This window comes from Halichondria panicea, chromosome 15, assembly GCF_963675165.1.
Source record: "Halichondria panicea chromosome 15, odHalPani1.1, whole genome shotgun sequence".
NCBI classification, from domain to species: Eukaryota; Metazoa; Porifera; class Demospongiae; order Suberitida; family Halichondriidae; genus Halichondria; species Halichondria panicea.
Genome location: NC_087391.1, coordinates 304514 through 318582, shown reverse-complemented (window position 1 = coordinate 318582; position 14069 = coordinate 304514). Strand labels below are relative to the sequence as shown.

Genomic DNA, 14069 nt, shown 5'->3' with positions numbered 1-14069 from the left:
GCGGAAAGTTTGAGTTTTTGAGCAAGCTGTTCACCATCAACGTAGCAAGCTAAAAATTGGTTGATGATCAAATAAAAAAAATCTAAATAACAACATATTCAAGGTAAATGCAATACAAATGAATGGTGTTTGCAAAACAGTTACACAAACTTTGAAATAAATACACAACTTGGCAATAGCATAGAACACTTCATGAATGACTTCAAGCCTTCTAGCTTGCTGCAAAGCATGCACATGTATCAGATGCACTAATTGATAATTTAGGCAGTCACTGGTTCCATTCATATCTGGAGATATGCCCTCTCTGAGTAAACAGACTGCACTAGACTACTTCTCCCAGAGGAGCAACCTATTCTATGATAGAACCTGCAATAATGAGGTCATCAAGATGCATGCAGAGAGCAGACCCTGAGCAGCTCACGTGAGTTCCAGTTATATAGTGACACCTAACGAACCCCCCCTCTGTAGGAAGATGACTGGTATTGAGTACATGCTTCTTCACGTCCAGGAACCAATACTGTTTATAGTACGGAAGCAACACCGTCAGACACCTGAGCGAGGTAACTCTCACACTTCACACATACACACACACACACACACCTATGCAGTCACTCCATTGGCCGACTACTACATACTGGGGGGTGTAGTCTATCAGTGTCCTGATCTCTGGTCTGTCATCAACTCTCGTATGGTGAGATACCTCCTTTGTAATTATATTATAGGCCCTAACTGTTCACCTCCCTCCCTCCTGTAGTTGTCTGCCCTCCACTGTGTACACGAGGCCTTCACTGAGAGTAAGCACTACCGCCTACACACTACACACTCTTCACACTTTTCTCACAGTCACATCATATGCTCGCTACGATCCCAGCAAGGGCTACTCGTGGCAGTTCCCCAGTGACACACCCTCGGAGATAACGAAAGGGGCAGGAGCAGAACACCTCTCAGAGGAACAGCGTCGGAGGGTGGATAGGCTACTCACTGACCTCACACACAAGTTCCCTCCAAAGGCCTTTGGGAAGAAGGTTAAGATGGCCACCTCTCTACGTGTATAGGCCTTGCTAGTAACCTGCTTATTCCTCTTATGTATAGGACGGGGGTAGACCTGAGATTAGTGATAGGGAAGAGGATAAAGGAGCTCTCGACCAACCACCAGACGCTAAGAGAAACAGATTAGCTTGAATAACTCTTCCACAAACTCTTTATAGTGTCTTACATTCTGCTTTGTCAAATCATGTTCGTTTTCCATTTACAATACAAAGATGAAATAAGTTGATTTTATGCTAATTGTTTGACCATCCAATTAACTATCTGACTAGGCACTGTTCTGTCCACCAGTTTTGGAGGTGGTGGCGGGGGAGGTGCTGGGCCTGTAGGAGGAGGAGGGGCTACTGGGTCCACAGGGGGTGGCCTGAAATCAGTTTCTGGTTGCGTGGAGTCCACTGCCGCAGCACCACCTAACAGTGACTGTGTCTGTAGTGATTTATCAGCGTACAGTTGTCACAACATCAAACAATTACCATATATGGCTAGTGACAGCACACGCACACACACACCTTGGGGCCGCCGGCTAGGTTCAAAATTCAGACGACATTTTTTGATAACAATATACTGTACCTGGTTTTCTGTGAGATTAGTGACACACTTCCTCCGCCCATTCACAGACGGGCCGTCCTGGTAACCAAGATGATGGTAGAATCCCTGTTGGTCATGAGTGGATAGATGCATTGCGTTGTAGCCCACTCTCACACAGTACGTCTCTGATTCCTCCATTAGCCGTCGACCCAGACCACACCCACGGCACTCCTGACACACAACCACTGGAGGGGGACAGTGTTCCTTGAATTATTAGTGTTTGGAAATTATGTATTAAAACTTAGGTACACCTTTATACTGAAACACCCTGAAAAGTGATAACTTATGAAAAATAAAATAACTTGTTCATACAGTAAATTTTGCACATGTTGTATTGCTAGTACCTGATTCAATGAGTGCAGCGTTGGTTGCCCCAGCTACTGGCAATAGTCTGGCATGACCCACCACGGCCCCACCACTATTCAGTAGGACCAGTGAACATGGCAGCTCATCAACGCCTCCCTCAAGAGACGCCACCCTGTATGAGTGGGACACGACTATTATATTACAAAAATGTATTAAGAATAATTTTTGATATATAAAATGATGTCTACCATACCAGTTGAAATGAAACACCCCTCTTACCTAGCCGCCATTGATCTGGGCCATTCTCTATTGAGCAGAGTAGCCGTCTCCTCCAGTAGCTCTCTCCGTGTGTGTAGCACAACTGTCTCATAGTCCATCTCACTTCTTCTTATTCTGGGTGGTGTAGTAACGCCCCCTCCCTCACTGTGGGGTTTTCCCTTCTTGTTACTCTCAGGGGATTTAGCAGCGCCCCTCAGTGAGGGGTTTTCCCACAACAAGGGTCCACTTTTCTAATCAAGCAGCAAGAGATAGAATGTCTGCTGAGGAGTTGACTATGACTGAGGGCTATCCTGTGGCCAAGAGAATGTCAGCACAGTTTGAGGGGTGAGGACTCACACACACACACACACACACACACACACACACACACACACACACGTACCTTATCCATCGTATCCTCCTCCCCGGCCCCGTGTACACAGGACGTTTGCATATGTGACATTGAAAGATCGTATGCCCAAAATCATCACTCAAGTCATAGACACAGTTAACAGAGAGGAGGCTACTGTCCAAAAACAACATGGCGAGGTACAGTGTTATAGTCTATGAGTGAGGACATTTAATCTAGCTGATGAAACTCCCCAGCCCCGCATGGTTAAAAAAAAATTACACACCTCTATACCCATCCTTACAGGCTGGGACAGAAGATGTGAAAGGCGTACTGAGTCGTCTCTCCCAGCTACGCTACGAGTTACTGACCAACAAAGAGATGACGGGAGTGGAAGAAGGCTGTGATGTGGAGCAGTGGAGGGGAGTGTTCTCTCGCTACAAGGAGACCTTGCAAGGACAGGAACCACTGTGGTTCACTGTGTCCTGGCTGTTTGCAGAGTGCTACATGTACCGCAAGATAATAGAGGCCTTCCAAAAGAGGTCTGTCTATCAGTGCAGTAACAGTTGGTGTGTTGATTGGTGTGTATGTATTGTACAGTTGGTTGTACAATTAGTACATTATTATCATGATAAAGGTAATTTTTGCTGATAATTATAGCCACCTTCTCTGACCTTTCTTGCAGTTCCCTCATGAAGGATTTTGACCCATTTCAGAGTCGCAAGGAGGCCTCATTCCATAACTCCCTCCAGCAGATAACAGAGCAAGCTTCTCGTGTGCTGCGGCTGACCTCAGAGCCTCATCTGGAACAAGCCTCAGAGCAAAGCCTCAGAGTCGACTTTGAACATCTGGTACTGGTAAGCAAACCATTTACCACACACAAGCCATGCATGGCTCTGTAGCTGCAGTATTCACACACAAGCAATATTCACAGAAGCACTAATTTATTATCTACAGATTAGTAAAAGTATTTATATGCCACCCATTGATTACCCATTGTTCTCCTCTCCCTCCCTCAGTTGTGCCTGTGGGGTAATAAGATGGATCTCTCCATGGTGGCTACAATGGATAACTATGACAGCTCTGTGAATGCTGACACTGCTCAACAAGGTCGTACTAATCTACTGGCTGACCACACTCCTGCCCTCTGGGACCTCCTACAGTTAATAAGACAACCAAAGATCAAGGGACAGCCACGAAGAGTTGATTTTGTTGTCGATAATGCTGGCTTTGAGATATTTACAGACCTGTGCTTTGCTGATTGGCTTTTGAGTGTTGGATTGGCTGATGTTGTTCACTTCCATTGTAAGCAGCTTCCTTGGTTTGTATCTGATGTGATGATCAAAGACTTCCACTGGACACTAGACACTCTGACTGCCTCCACTCATGAAGCCTGCTCTGCCCTGGGACACAAATGGAGGGGCCGGGTGGAAGAGGGGTCATTTATTGTCCTCGATCACAGCTTCTGGACCACTTCCTACGAGTATGCTGCAATGGCAACCATAGCCCCGGACCTTTATAACAATCTGTCCAAGTCCGATCTCGTGTTCTTTAAAGGAGATCTCAACTATCGCAAGTTACTCGCTGACAGGAACTGGCTCTACACACAAGACTTCAGTACTGCTTTGGGTGGATTCCAGCCGACCAACCTATGTGCACTCCGCACCCTCAAGGCAGACCTAGTGACCGGGCTGGGAGCAGGGGTTGCAGCTAATGCAGCCAAACAGAGCAAGGACTGGATGACTACTGGACAATATGCCGTGCTACAAGTAGCACAGACTCAGTAACTTAATTTTTATGGAATCACGTTTTGCTTGTAGTATCTGAATTACATTTTTCAATTAATTAATAATAATCTGAGAGTCAATCAGCATAAATAACATAAGGGGGTACAATAGTGTGTGCTAGTACAGAGTCTCTATAGCATAAACAGAAGGTCTGGATTCCTCTCTCCAATGCCACAGTAGAAGTGGCCGAAGGTTCTTGAGCATGGTATAGTGAACCCCATCATTCCAGGCCACAGTAGACTACGCAAGATCACAGCAGAGCCTCCATTGGCAGTCACAAGGCTCCAGCAGCCTGTACCGATGCATGATCAATGGTGTAAGTACATGGTGACCAACCTTTGGGTATGTCCTTGTCAATGGTCTCCAGGAAATCAACAGACTGGTTGATACTCTGTGGAAAAGGAGGAGGTTATTAAAGGTTTTGGTGTGTGTCTAGACTTACTTTCATCTCCTCTTCCACCCCACTGGACCTCTTGAAATGCATGTAATAGTTGAGCCTCTTAGCATCAGCCAGCGATAGTCCTACACAGTGGAGGATAGATATAGACATAAACCACACACACACACACACACACACACACACGCACTTACCTTGAAAAGAGTTGTTGAGAATGACCTCTCCTAGAGGTGTTCGTATGTAGGCCCCTCTGGGTACCAGTGCTACTTCCTCATCTATACGCGACACAACAGCTGCTAATCGATCCTCTTCCTTGAGCTCTATCTGTGTGCTCTGCTCCTCGGCTGCGTCCCCCTCTCCGACTCTGTGAGTCACTGTTGTCTCATACTCGAAGGAAGGGTCTCCTGTGAATCGTCCACGCATGAGGGAGGACTTATGTTTGAGGCCTTGGTCAGCGTGCGGTAGTAGCGACCACAGGATACAATCCTGGCTGTAAGGAGAGATAGTCTAAGCTCTTGGCATGAAGTGTGCTCACCTGTAGAGGGCCTTCCTGTCCTTGAGCTCGTCCTTGCCTACTCCCTGAGCAATAAAGTAGTCGTTTCCTATTCCTCGTACTACACCCCAAAGCTTGACTCGACGAAACTTGTGCTCTCTCTTGAGTAGCAGGAGTGAGGACTGTAGCGATGCCTTCTGCTCCACGCTGAGCACCACTCCACTGCTACCGAGGTAGTCCAAGTTCACAAACACACTTTCAGAATCCATTTCTTGGGCTAGTAAACAACAACTTGTTACCATGGAAATTAATTGACTTTTACACAGGAACTATACTTAACAATCCCCGCCCCCTTTTTGCAGATTAGTGTGTAATTCGCACAAGATTCAAGCTAGGTACGTAGAGAAGTTGAGCTGTTATAGCTGATCTATAGAGCCACTTGACAAGATGATGGAGGTACCTACCGAGCTGCGCCATCTCAAGGACTTTCCAGCCTACAATGCGAGCTTTCAAGATGGTCCCAACTTCAGACAAAGCCTGTCTCACTGGGCCCTGAGGACAGAGAAGGTAGCTAGCTATGCTGCATGGCTCTAGTACTCTCTGTCTGTGTGTGTGTGTGTGCATGAAAGGACAGTTGCTCATAGATTCCCCTCTCTCTCTCTCTCTCTCTCTCTGCAGCTTGCCAATGCTTTCACTAGTCTGTCAGATACGTGCCAGCGATTTCATGAGAGCGGAGTGGAACACTACAAGTCTGCTTCTAAGATGGTGTCCTGTGTACAGAGCATCGGTGGACTGTGCAACAACAGCCTAGGACAGTCGGTGTCTGGCCCCATGCAGAAGGTATGCAGATGGTTATCAGGCATGCTTTCAATATAACGACGACCCCCGTTATTTACTTTAATGTGCATGGGGTGCAGAACTTCTTTAATGTAGGAAGTCTGTAGCATTTGTTGTTTGTTTATGGCTGAGAGGACGTTGCCAAGTATCTGCGCTATTATGTCTATAGGAGAAATGGAAATTTGAGTTATTGTCGAGGGATCACAATAGAGTACTGTGTAACTAAGCAAGCAATGGATCAGGTGTCCTGTTCCCTCAGCTTGTGTTGGTGTTGTGTTGATGTAGTGCATCTCATGTGACCTGTGATGGCTTAGCATTCGCTCTCTTGCTCCGTATTAGCTGAGAGTTTTGTTAGTCATAGTTTCGCAGTATATACACGGAAAAACCTCCTGACAATAATTATATTATAGTAACGAGTATGGATATTCATGGCCCCTGTCTGTTTCAGTGAGTTGATAAAGGTGATATGTAAGCTGCTTGAATAAATTGAAAGGTGAACTCTCTTGTAGTAGTTCAATTGAAAGCATTGCTTGACATTCCAAGCGTTGAGTGTTGTCAGTAGCTCAGCAACAACTTTAGTTACCAGATCATTGATTTTGTCATCACAACAGTAGCTGACAAGCATGTTTGTATACCAACCAACACAACAATATTCTTTGTGTGCTTTATAAATCTCCAGTGGATCTAATAAAATCCCCCCCTCCTATCCCAACACCATCTCCTAGTTATCAAACAGACAAGTTGCCTAACACCACCAGTAAACACGCCACCTTTCCATTTATAGACAAGTACAGACCATCTGTATTCATTCCCTCTAGCCTGTAATAAACACAATTCCTTATATTGCCATCACACATGTACACACACAGATCTGTGAGAGTCTGACTAACTTGTGGTGCTACCATGAAGTATTCCTGGGGCAGACTCAGATGCTCAGCATTGGCCCCATCAGAGAACTAGCTGCCACCTTCTGCAACCTCAAGGTGTGTGTGTGGGTGGGTGGGTTGAGTGATACTGTTGAGGGGGTGTTAGCTAGTGTGCCAAGTTGTTGCCACTGTCTCTAATTAATCACTCTCAGGCACCACTCACAGCCTGTTAGGTACTCCAAGGGTGTGCCCCAGCATCATATATAATAGGTGGCAAGGACACCAGCAAAGTTGTTTTCATCCTTATTGAAAGCTTTTAACAGTGTGTGTGTGTACACTGCTTGATGTGTGTGATAAAGTGTTGATGGCTACATATTATACGTCACTCAGAAACTGTATGAAGAGTTGCTCCATTATCGTGAAGAGTATCGCACGGCTGCAGAGAAGCTCTGCTCTTGTCGACATATGTCCAGGCTTCCCGATGTAAGTGGAGGTCTTCTATTGCGTTGTGTGCCCGTGTGGCTTCCATAGGAAGTGTAAGGAACTAACATGTGTATGGCTCTTTCCTTGCAGAAAACAACATTTGCAGCCATTACTGAGAGTTGCTATAATGCTGAGAAGACGTACCGACTTATTTTGTCCAAGTACCTCACTCTACTCAGACAAGCGCACACCAAGGACATAGTAAGTGGACGCCATATGCACACACTGCCTGTGTGTGTGTGTGTGGACACCATGATGTACACACTGCCTGCCTGCCTGCTTGCCTCTGTGTGTGTGTGTGTGTGTGTATGATCGTGTTTCATTATACAGATGGTGTTTGTGAGACGGTTCATGGAACATGTGTTCAGCCTGTTTGCCTATCACACGAATGCAGCCACCGTGAGCACTCTTATTCAGTTATTCAGTTATTCAGTTGCATGCACATAACTTGCCAAATTATTTTTGTTTGCATATACCTGTACGTACTAATTGTGTTAGGGGTCCAGTTTTGGGGAGCCATAGTTTACAACAGTGTGAGCAGCTACTGGGGCTCTATTTAGGCTCAGCCTTGTGTGTTGGTGGGGGGCTTCACTGCTAACAAGGTCATTCTGACATGTGTCTGTGGTCTGCGTTGGGGCCAATATTGTGGTTTGTGGTCAGTGACTGTGATCCTCTGGTCTGTAGATGCTTCGTAATCTGGAACCAGAAGTGAACGACTTCTTCACTCAGAGCAAAGACTGGCAGAGGTTTTACGAAGAAGAGCTCTCTCTCTGGTCCAAACTGCATCACAGTGTTCAACGTCACATCATGGCAGAGTTTCAACTCAATGTGGGACTAATACCACTCCCAGAGGGAAACACGTAAGCCTGCCCCTATCATATCACAGGCTAATGAGTAATGTATATTGCTTTCATTTGTACAGCAAGCCACACAAATTGAGGAAATTCCCATCCAATCCAAGCAAAAAAGAAATGAAGTCCATTGTGATATCGGTAAGACCCCCCACCATGCACTGTACCTGTATCAATCAATCCTCCCCATAGGCCCCGATCGAGGCTGACCCCTCCGGTAGTCCTCTACGAAAGTTCTCTGAGAGCAAACCACCACCCCACAACGGTCATCCTGTCACGCCCATCAAGAAACCAGAGAAACGCCCTCTCGGTCGCACACAAAGCTCCCCCCTAGTTGACCCCGAGGATGTTCTACTCAAAAGCTCTGAAGCGGATCTTGGCAGTTCATGTGAGATTCTAGACGAGGATTACAGCATTCTGGACTCCATTGAGATACGAAATGCTGCTGATCTAATGGAGCAAGTGATACAGAGATCTACCAGTCATTCAGTAAGCTCTGGCAGTCCCTCACTATTCCAAGCTGTGAGGGGACGTCTCATCAAGAGGCGTAAGAAAAGTCAGAACTCAGCAGAGAACCTCGCTGATGATCCACCATCAGGGGATGAAGATCGATCATCCTCTAGCACACCACCCGAGGGTCAAAGTCCAATCATGCCACGAAAGAGCAAAAGCTCGGGACTGTTTCGTATAGGGCGTCGTAAAGGAAAGGATATGATTACTAAACTGAAGCCATCAGCTAGTCAGCCTGAGAAGCTGGGACAAGAGTTTCCAGTGCTCAAGGAGGCATCTCTTTCCCCTCCACCGACTGGCAATGGTCACGAGGATCTGTTTGAAAGGGGACATCTACTAAGACGTGATCGTGACCCCTCCCATAAAGTGTCGGGCCCGCTAATAAAAGATCGTAAGGAGAAGCAAGCGATGAGTTACAACCTTCAGAAGATGGTACTCCCTCTACCAAAGGCCTGGACCAGGTGTGGCTATCTGTGGCTGAGGATGAAACTGCCTAACAACATCTATGCCTGGACCTACATAGTGAGTGTGTGTGTGTACTGCCTGGACCTACATAGTGAGTGTGTGTGTGTGTGTGTACTGCCTGGGGAGTATGTGTGTTGTGTGTGTGTGTACTGCCTGGACCTGCATAGGGAGTATGTGTGTTGTGTGTGTGTGTACTGCCTGGACCTGCATAGGGAGTATGTGTGTTGTGTGTGTGGCCTGGACCTGCACAGTGAGTGTGTATGGACCTACATAGTGTGTGTGTGTACTGTCAGTAGAGTGTGCCTAGTACACACACACTCACTATGTAGGTCCAGTAATGAGTGTGTGACTGTTAATGGCTAATTGCAACTCCCTATAAAGTGGTTCTTGAATGGCTTATTTAATGAGTGTCAACATACCTTTTAATTGTCTGTAATAATATACAATAGCTGCTAATAAGGGCTCCTTGGATATAGAGAACATTCCTAGAGTCTATTTGTTGTCATGCCTGCCCCCCCCCCCCCCCCCCTCCAGTATTGCGTGGTGGACAAGGATCGTGGTGAACTCATGATACAAGAACAGAGTCTACCACAACCTCGTAAACTAGAGAACCTGATGTTATGCAACACAAGAGCCTGCAAACCTGACTTCATTGACAGGAACTACTGCTTCAGGGTTAGTAAACGTTTGGTTTATTTGTTTGTTAGTAGTTTCCTTTTGACGATGCCTTCTGTGTTTAAATGTTTATAGTGTGTGAAAGAAATGTTCTGTCTCCTGCAGGTGATCTCCCCAACCACAGAGCACTTGTTCCAGTCACTCAATGAACAACAAATGAACATGTGGGTGAGTGCTCTACAGGAGACAACAGAAGAGGCTCTCAAAAGAACAGATCATCGACCGTCTCGTTCTGACCTCATCAACTCTACCAACAGTGTCGACACTATGGATTTGGTCCCACACGCCATGAAGGAGATACGTAAGATACAAGGGAACAAGGATTGTGCAGATTGCTCTAGTACCATCGGTAAGGAGGTGTATGACTGTGTGGTTTGTTTAGGATTGTTGAAATAATTATGTTCTCCTCCCGTTTAATCAATTAGTTAAGGGGACTCTTTCAGCTGCCATAACTTGAATTCCATTGAATGATTTTATGACTGAAAGCTTGAAAGATATCTTTCAAATGGTGTCATGAAAGTTTATATTTGAGAGATAAAAGTATTTGCCACTCTGGCCACACCATGGATTATATAGCCGAATTCCTTGGATTGATTTTCTGAAAGCTAATTATTGGTTTTTGTTATTTTTTTCTCTGCAGAAGTTGAGTGGGCGAGTGTGAACCTTGGTATAGTCTTGTGTATAAAGTGCTCTGGTGTTCACCGTGGTCTCGGAGTGCATGTCTCTAAGGTCCGCTCACTCAACCTGGACAAGTGGGATCGCCCCACCGTCGACTTTATGGTATCTCAGGGCAACAATAAGTCTAACAGTTACTACGAGGCTACTTTAGGAGACGGTCTCTTCACTGAGGACATCAAGAGACCATCTCACAACTCTAAGAAGTGAGTCCACTAGAGGCAGTCTAAACACATGTTCATTGCTCATGTTATTTAGTGTAGATCACTCACTACTCACACGATACCCACACACACCCACACCACCACCACCCCACACACACACGCACACATGCACACCCACCCACACACTTGTAGGGATGTGAGAGCTTTGTTCATACAGCAGAAGTACGTGGCGCTGGCGTTTGTGCCCGAGTGTGGAGATAATAGAGACACTCAACTATAGACTAACTGTTTGTGATCCTTGTTAGAAATTTTAATTGACAATTATTATTATTAATTCTTCACAAGTTTTATATCATGTTTAAATGTTGTATATATAATTGATAATGTGCGATCAATGAATGTCTATATTAAATGAAAAGAATCGATGTTCTTGTGTGTGTCAAGTGAGAGCTCCCTGCAGCTCCTGGTACTTGTGGATCAGGGCACTGCAGTATTTAAAAGGATTTTTATCACATACATGTAAAGTGGTCTCACCATTTCAACTGTAGCTCTCTCCTACTCCTCTCTAAGAGTGACGTCTGTTCCTGGAGGGTGTGGTCAAGTGCAGGACACGCCTCCAGATACCCCTGACAGCGCACTACAGCAGACTGGAGATCATTCACCTGGACCGAGTGTAGGGCACAATATTGGGTTGGGATGTTCAGGCCGGCTATAAGATTACACGGCTATAGTACACACATGTGAAGGGGCCAGCCCCTTCCCTTACAATCTGTATTAGCTGTGCTTGTTGCTGAGGGTCTGCAGGACTTGTGGAGAGGTTCTTTGCTAGTCTGATGACCACTGGGAGGAGAGAGAAGGCTGCCTTCAAGTCTTGATCACTCACAGCCATTCTTAATTTTATTGTTGTTTTGACGATCCACACCGGATTGAAGTTAATTATCCACCTGTTTTCACGCACATTAATTATGCAAGTTTGTATTCAGTCCCACGTACGTACATCCGCAAGGGATGTGGCTGGGCTGGCCACAGCAAAGTCTAAAAAACAATGCTTCCTTTGTCTTACAGGTAAGGTGGTGATTGTATATAAACGCACACACTAATACATCACACCTCCATTGTGTATGTGTATGCAGGTTGTATTTCTGGGGTGTCCATGGAGTGTTTGCAGAGATAGTGTTTACTGGACTATGGGACTTTGTTGTGAGTCATCGTTGGTCCCTCATGGGTGCTACCTCCATCTGGTCGTTCCTCATCTATGGCTTTGGATCTCTGGCTGCTGAGAGACTCTACTACAGCTTCCATTCACGAGGGATGCCCCTACTTGTCAGGGGGGCTGCATACGTGATGGCTGTATACGCTTGGGAGCTGAGCTGTGGTTTACTATTAGACTGTTTTGGAGGGAGGGGATGGGACTACACAAGCTTCAGCTACAACTTTATGGGTATTATCACTTTGGAGTATGCTCCACTGTGGCTGCTTGGAGGACTATACTTCGAGTTCCTCATGAGAGCTCTCTCTAGACTAGAAGTCAAACCATTATGGAAACTAAGACTCAAAAACAGTTAAAAATTATTTATATACTTTTTTGATTGAAAGCTAGCCTACATGTAGCTACAATTGTCTATAACATTGACGTAAGGTTATACACACAGTTATTGTAATTATAGACACAAACTATTTTTGTAATAATTATTTTTGACCTAATAATAATTTTTGTCCATAACTTGACATACACAGGGTGGGGTATATACTAAGTGAGTTCCACTGTTCAAACAACCAATATTTACTTCTTCTTGTTGGCAAGAGGGTTGGTGGTGACACACATTCCAATGGAGTCAGGCTCTCTGCACACAGTGTACCTACATGCATACAATCATGACCATTCCATTTCTTGTATATACGAGTTAAATACTTACTTTTCTCCGGCCTTAAGGAGAACGGAATCCTGCTCATTCATCACTCCAGACCCACAGCTACTGGATACCTCCGCCTCGCCCTCCTATAGGAACATGAGGTCACATGACATATGTACATAATGACTCACCATTTGCCATAGAAACGTCTCAGAGGCTCCAATGTTTTCCCCCCTCTGCTCACCCCCTCCCCACATCACAATCTGTGGAGGCGTGGCATACACTGTATCCATGGTAACTATGTTAGTGTACCTTGAACTCTCCGTTGTTGAACAAATCCTTTGATCCATTCTCAACTATCTCCTCCCGATGATCAGATATCCACTGCAGTTTCAGATACAATAGTACACACATACCAGTATTAGGTACAAACCTACTTGAGACATGCTGAATGGCTTGTCTGTTACAGTGGTAACATCAATGTCCACTGGAGGCTTGGGAAACACCTTGCCTGCACAATACACAGCACTTACTAGTCAATGGCTAAGAGGTCATTATCATACCTACCTGGTGGTGGACGGCCAGTCTTGTGCTCATCTGAAGCAAAGTACCTGACAAGAGGAGTGTGTTATTTGGAACTGTACAGTATATATAATATCTCACTTCTTGATGACAGGTCCCAGCTGAGTGCCCAGATCATAACAGTAGAACCACTCTTCCCACAGTGGGTCAGTCGTACCATCAATATAGTACCTACAGGATCACATGATATTCATTAATAGTCACATGACACTCTAACCTGAGTCCGTCAGTCTCGTCCTTGGAGCGGTCCCTCTCAATCACGAGTCCCACTGTATTGTTCAGCCTCTGAGGAGAGTGGGGGATCCGACTCGGGTGTAGGTAGCACTGTGGGGGGTAGAATGGGTATAGGTAACACTGTGGGGGTGGAGTGGGTATAGGTAGCACTGTGGGGGGTGGTGGTGTTGGGACGTACCTCTCCCTGCCTGATGTGGACGTTTTTGTGTGCATCTTTCTCGACTACCTTGAGACACATGTCTCCTTGGAGTTGGTAGAAGAACTGCACAGAATGTATGTGTGTGTGTGTGTGTGTGTGTGTGAGCCGCTCTTACCTCCTCCCCCTCTTCAATGTGATAGTCCTTCCGCTGGTTGGGGCCTCCTATAAACATCACCTTGAGTTGACCAGCACCATGCCTGCCAAGCACACACAACAAGGTAAAGGTACTCCACACACACAGAGGTTGGTTTGAGCTCACATAAGCTTGTTGCAGACTGGAGGGAGGAAAGAAGACATATTCTCCCCGATCCACTGCTCTATGTTGATGATCTCCAGACCACTAGCCATGTCTAGTCTGTTGCTCAGAATTAATTGAGTATTAGACACTATTGTGGTTCTCAATGCAACGAATAATCATAAGTACAGCAAAACAGTGTTACAATAGAGAAA

At 45.7% G+C, this 14069-nt stretch overlaps 6 protein-coding genes and 1 pseudogene across 7 annotated transcripts; 4 read left to right on the top strand and 3 right to left on the bottom strand.

Moving 5' to 3' along the window:
- Positions 1-164: 164 nt before the first annotated feature.
- Positions 165-1232, top strand: LOC135348312 (mediator of RNA polymerase II transcription subunit 6-like; annotated as a pseudogene).
- A 46-nt stretch (positions 1233-1278) lies between these two features.
- On the bottom strand, positions 1279-2352 carry LOC135348311 (N-alpha-acetyltransferase 80-like). Of its 2 annotated transcripts, none has more exons than XM_064546492.1 (4): positions 2221-2352; positions 1980-2113; positions 1618-1820; positions 1279-1473 (listed from the first exon to the last, which is right to left on the bottom strand). In XM_064546492.1, the coding sequence occupies exons 1-4, from the start codon at positions 2316-2318 to the stop codon at positions 1279-1281; spliced, it is 630 nt and encodes a 209-aa protein (XP_064402562.1). In that variant the 5' UTR covers positions 2319-2352. The 2 variants fall into 2 exon arrangements, with proteins under 2 accessions (XP_064402562.1, XP_064402564.1); XM_064546494.1 differs by having other exon boundaries at positions 1333-1473; positions 1521-1820.
- A 56-nt stretch (positions 2353-2408) lies between these two features.
- LOC135348301 (damage-control phosphatase ARMT1-like) lies at positions 2409-4408 on the top strand. Its single transcript, XM_064546483.1, has 5 exons — positions 2409-2544; positions 2643-2748; positions 2855-3090; positions 3234-3405; positions 3568-4408. The coding sequence occupies exons 1-5, from the start codon at positions 2474-2476 to the stop codon at positions 4333-4335; spliced, it is 1353 nt and encodes a 450-aa protein (XP_064402553.1). The 5' UTR covers positions 2409-2473; the 3' UTR covers positions 4336-4408.
- On the bottom strand, positions 4328-5538 carry LOC135348304 (radial spoke head protein 9 homolog). Its single transcript, XM_064546486.1, has 5 exons — positions 5268-5538; positions 4927-5222; positions 4778-4857; positions 4672-4726; positions 4328-4627 (listed from the first exon to the last, which is right to left on the bottom strand). Exons 1-5 carry the CDS (start codon positions 5525-5527, stop codon positions 4467-4469), a joined length of 852 nt encoding a protein of 283 aa, XP_064402556.1. The 5' UTR covers positions 5528-5538; the 3' UTR covers positions 4328-4466.
- A 41-nt stretch (positions 5539-5579) lies between these two features.
- LOC135348299 (uncharacterized) lies at positions 5580-11146 on the top strand. Its single transcript, XM_064546480.1, has 13 exons — positions 5580-5792; positions 5904-6065; positions 6932-7045; positions 7319-7411; positions 7502-7612; positions 7742-7810; positions 8096-8271; positions 8334-8403; positions 8455-9294; positions 9772-9912; positions 10018-10261; positions 10553-10793; positions 10944-11146. Exons 1-13 carry the CDS (start codon positions 5673-5675, stop codon positions 11029-11031), a joined length of 2469 nt encoding a protein of 822 aa, XP_064402550.1. The 5' UTR covers positions 5580-5672; the 3' UTR covers positions 11032-11146.
- Positions 11147-11682: 536 nt separating this feature from the next.
- Positions 11683-12474, top strand: LOC135348316 (transmembrane protein 229B-like). Its single transcript, XM_064546498.1, has 2 exons — positions 11683-11816; positions 11885-12474. Exons 1-2 carry the CDS (start codon positions 11797-11799, stop codon positions 12315-12317), a joined length of 453 nt encoding a protein of 150 aa, XP_064402568.1. The 5' UTR covers positions 11683-11796; the 3' UTR covers positions 12318-12474.
- Positions 12387-14046, bottom strand: LOC135348303 (3-hydroxyanthranilate 3,4-dioxygenase-like). The gene is made up of 11 exons (XM_064546485.1): positions 13879-14046; positions 13735-13816; positions 13599-13682; positions 13404-13510; positions 13268-13357; positions 13172-13215; positions 13042-13115; positions 12917-12988; positions 12796-12867; positions 12668-12750; positions 12387-12610 (listed from the first exon to the last, which is right to left on the bottom strand). Exons 1-11 carry the CDS (start codon positions 13965-13967, stop codon positions 12535-12537), a joined length of 873 nt encoding a protein of 290 aa, XP_064402555.1. The 5' UTR covers positions 13968-14046; the 3' UTR covers positions 12387-12534.
- Positions 14047-14069: the final 23 nt, after the last annotated feature.

Excerpts from the sequence above, each read along its gene's own strand:
- LOC135348311 (XM_064546492.1), bottom strand. The coding sequence starts at position 2,318 with ATGGACTATGAGACAGTTGTGCTACACACACGGAGAGAGCTACTGGAG. Across the intron at positions 2,114-2,220 it reads CCCAGATCAATGGCGGCTAG|GGTGGCGTCTCTTGAGGGAG; the intron begins GTAAGAGGGGTG and ends CCACTCATACAG. Across the intron at positions 1,821-1,979 it reads CGCTGCACTCATTGAATCAG|TGGTTGTGTGTCAGGAGTGC; the intron begins GTACTAGCAATA and ends GTCCCCCTCCAG.
- LOC135348301 (XM_064546483.1), top strand. The coding sequence starts at position 2,474 with ATGTCTGCTGAGGAGTTGACTATGACTGAGGGCTATCCTGTGGCCAAG. Across the intron at positions 2,749-2,854 it reads TCCAAAAACAACATGGCGAG|GCTGGGACAGAAGATGTGAA; the intron begins GTACAGTGTTAT and ends CCATCCTTACAG. Across the intron at positions 3,091-3,233 it reads ATAGAGGCCTTCCAAAAGAG|TTCCCTCATGAAGGATTTTG; the intron begins GTCTGTCTATCA and ends CCTTTCTTGCAG.
- LOC135348304 (XM_064546486.1), bottom strand. The coding sequence starts at position 5,527 with ATGGTAACAAGTTGTTGTTTACTAGCCCAAGAAATGGATTCTGAAAGT. Across the intron at positions 5,223-5,267 it reads GACAGGAAGGCCCTCTACAG|CCAGGATTGTATCCTGTGGT; the intron begins GTGAGCACACTT and ends CTCTCCTTACAG. Across the intron at positions 4,858-4,926 it reads TCTCAACAACTCTTTTCAAG|GACTATCGCTGGCTGATGCT; the intron begins GTAAGTGCGTGT and ends TCCACTGTGTAG.
- LOC135348299 (XM_064546480.1), top strand. The coding sequence starts at position 5,673 with ATGATGGAGGTACCTACCGAGCTGCGCCATCTCAAGGACTTTCCAGCC. Across the intron at positions 7,811-8,095 it reads ATCACACGAATGCAGCCACC|ATGCTTCGTAATCTGGAACC; the intron begins GTGAGCACTCTT and ends TCTGGTCTGTAG. Across the intron at positions 8,272-8,333 it reads CCACTCCCAGAGGGAAACAC|CAAGCCACACAAATTGAGGA; the intron begins GTAAGCCTGCCC and ends TCATTTGTACAG.
- LOC135348316 (XM_064546498.1), top strand. The coding sequence starts at position 11,797 with ATGCTTCCTTTGTCTTACAG. Across the intron at positions 11,817-11,884 it reads ATGCTTCCTTTGTCTTACAG|GTTGTATTTCTGGGGTGTCC; the intron begins GTAAGGTGGTGA and ends ATGTGTATGCAG.
- LOC135348303 (XM_064546485.1), bottom strand. The coding sequence starts at position 13,967 with ATGGCTAGTGGTCTGGAGATCATCAACATAGAGCAGTGGATCGGGGAG. Across the intron at positions 13,817-13,878 it reads CCAGTCTGCAACAAGCTTAT|GCATGGTGCTGGTCAACTCA; the intron begins GTGAGCTCAAAC and ends TGTGCTTGGCAG. Across the intron at positions 13,116-13,171 it reads GACTGGCCGTCCACCACCAG|GCAAGGTGTTTCCCAAGCCT; the intron begins GTAGGTATGATA and ends TGTATTGTGCAG.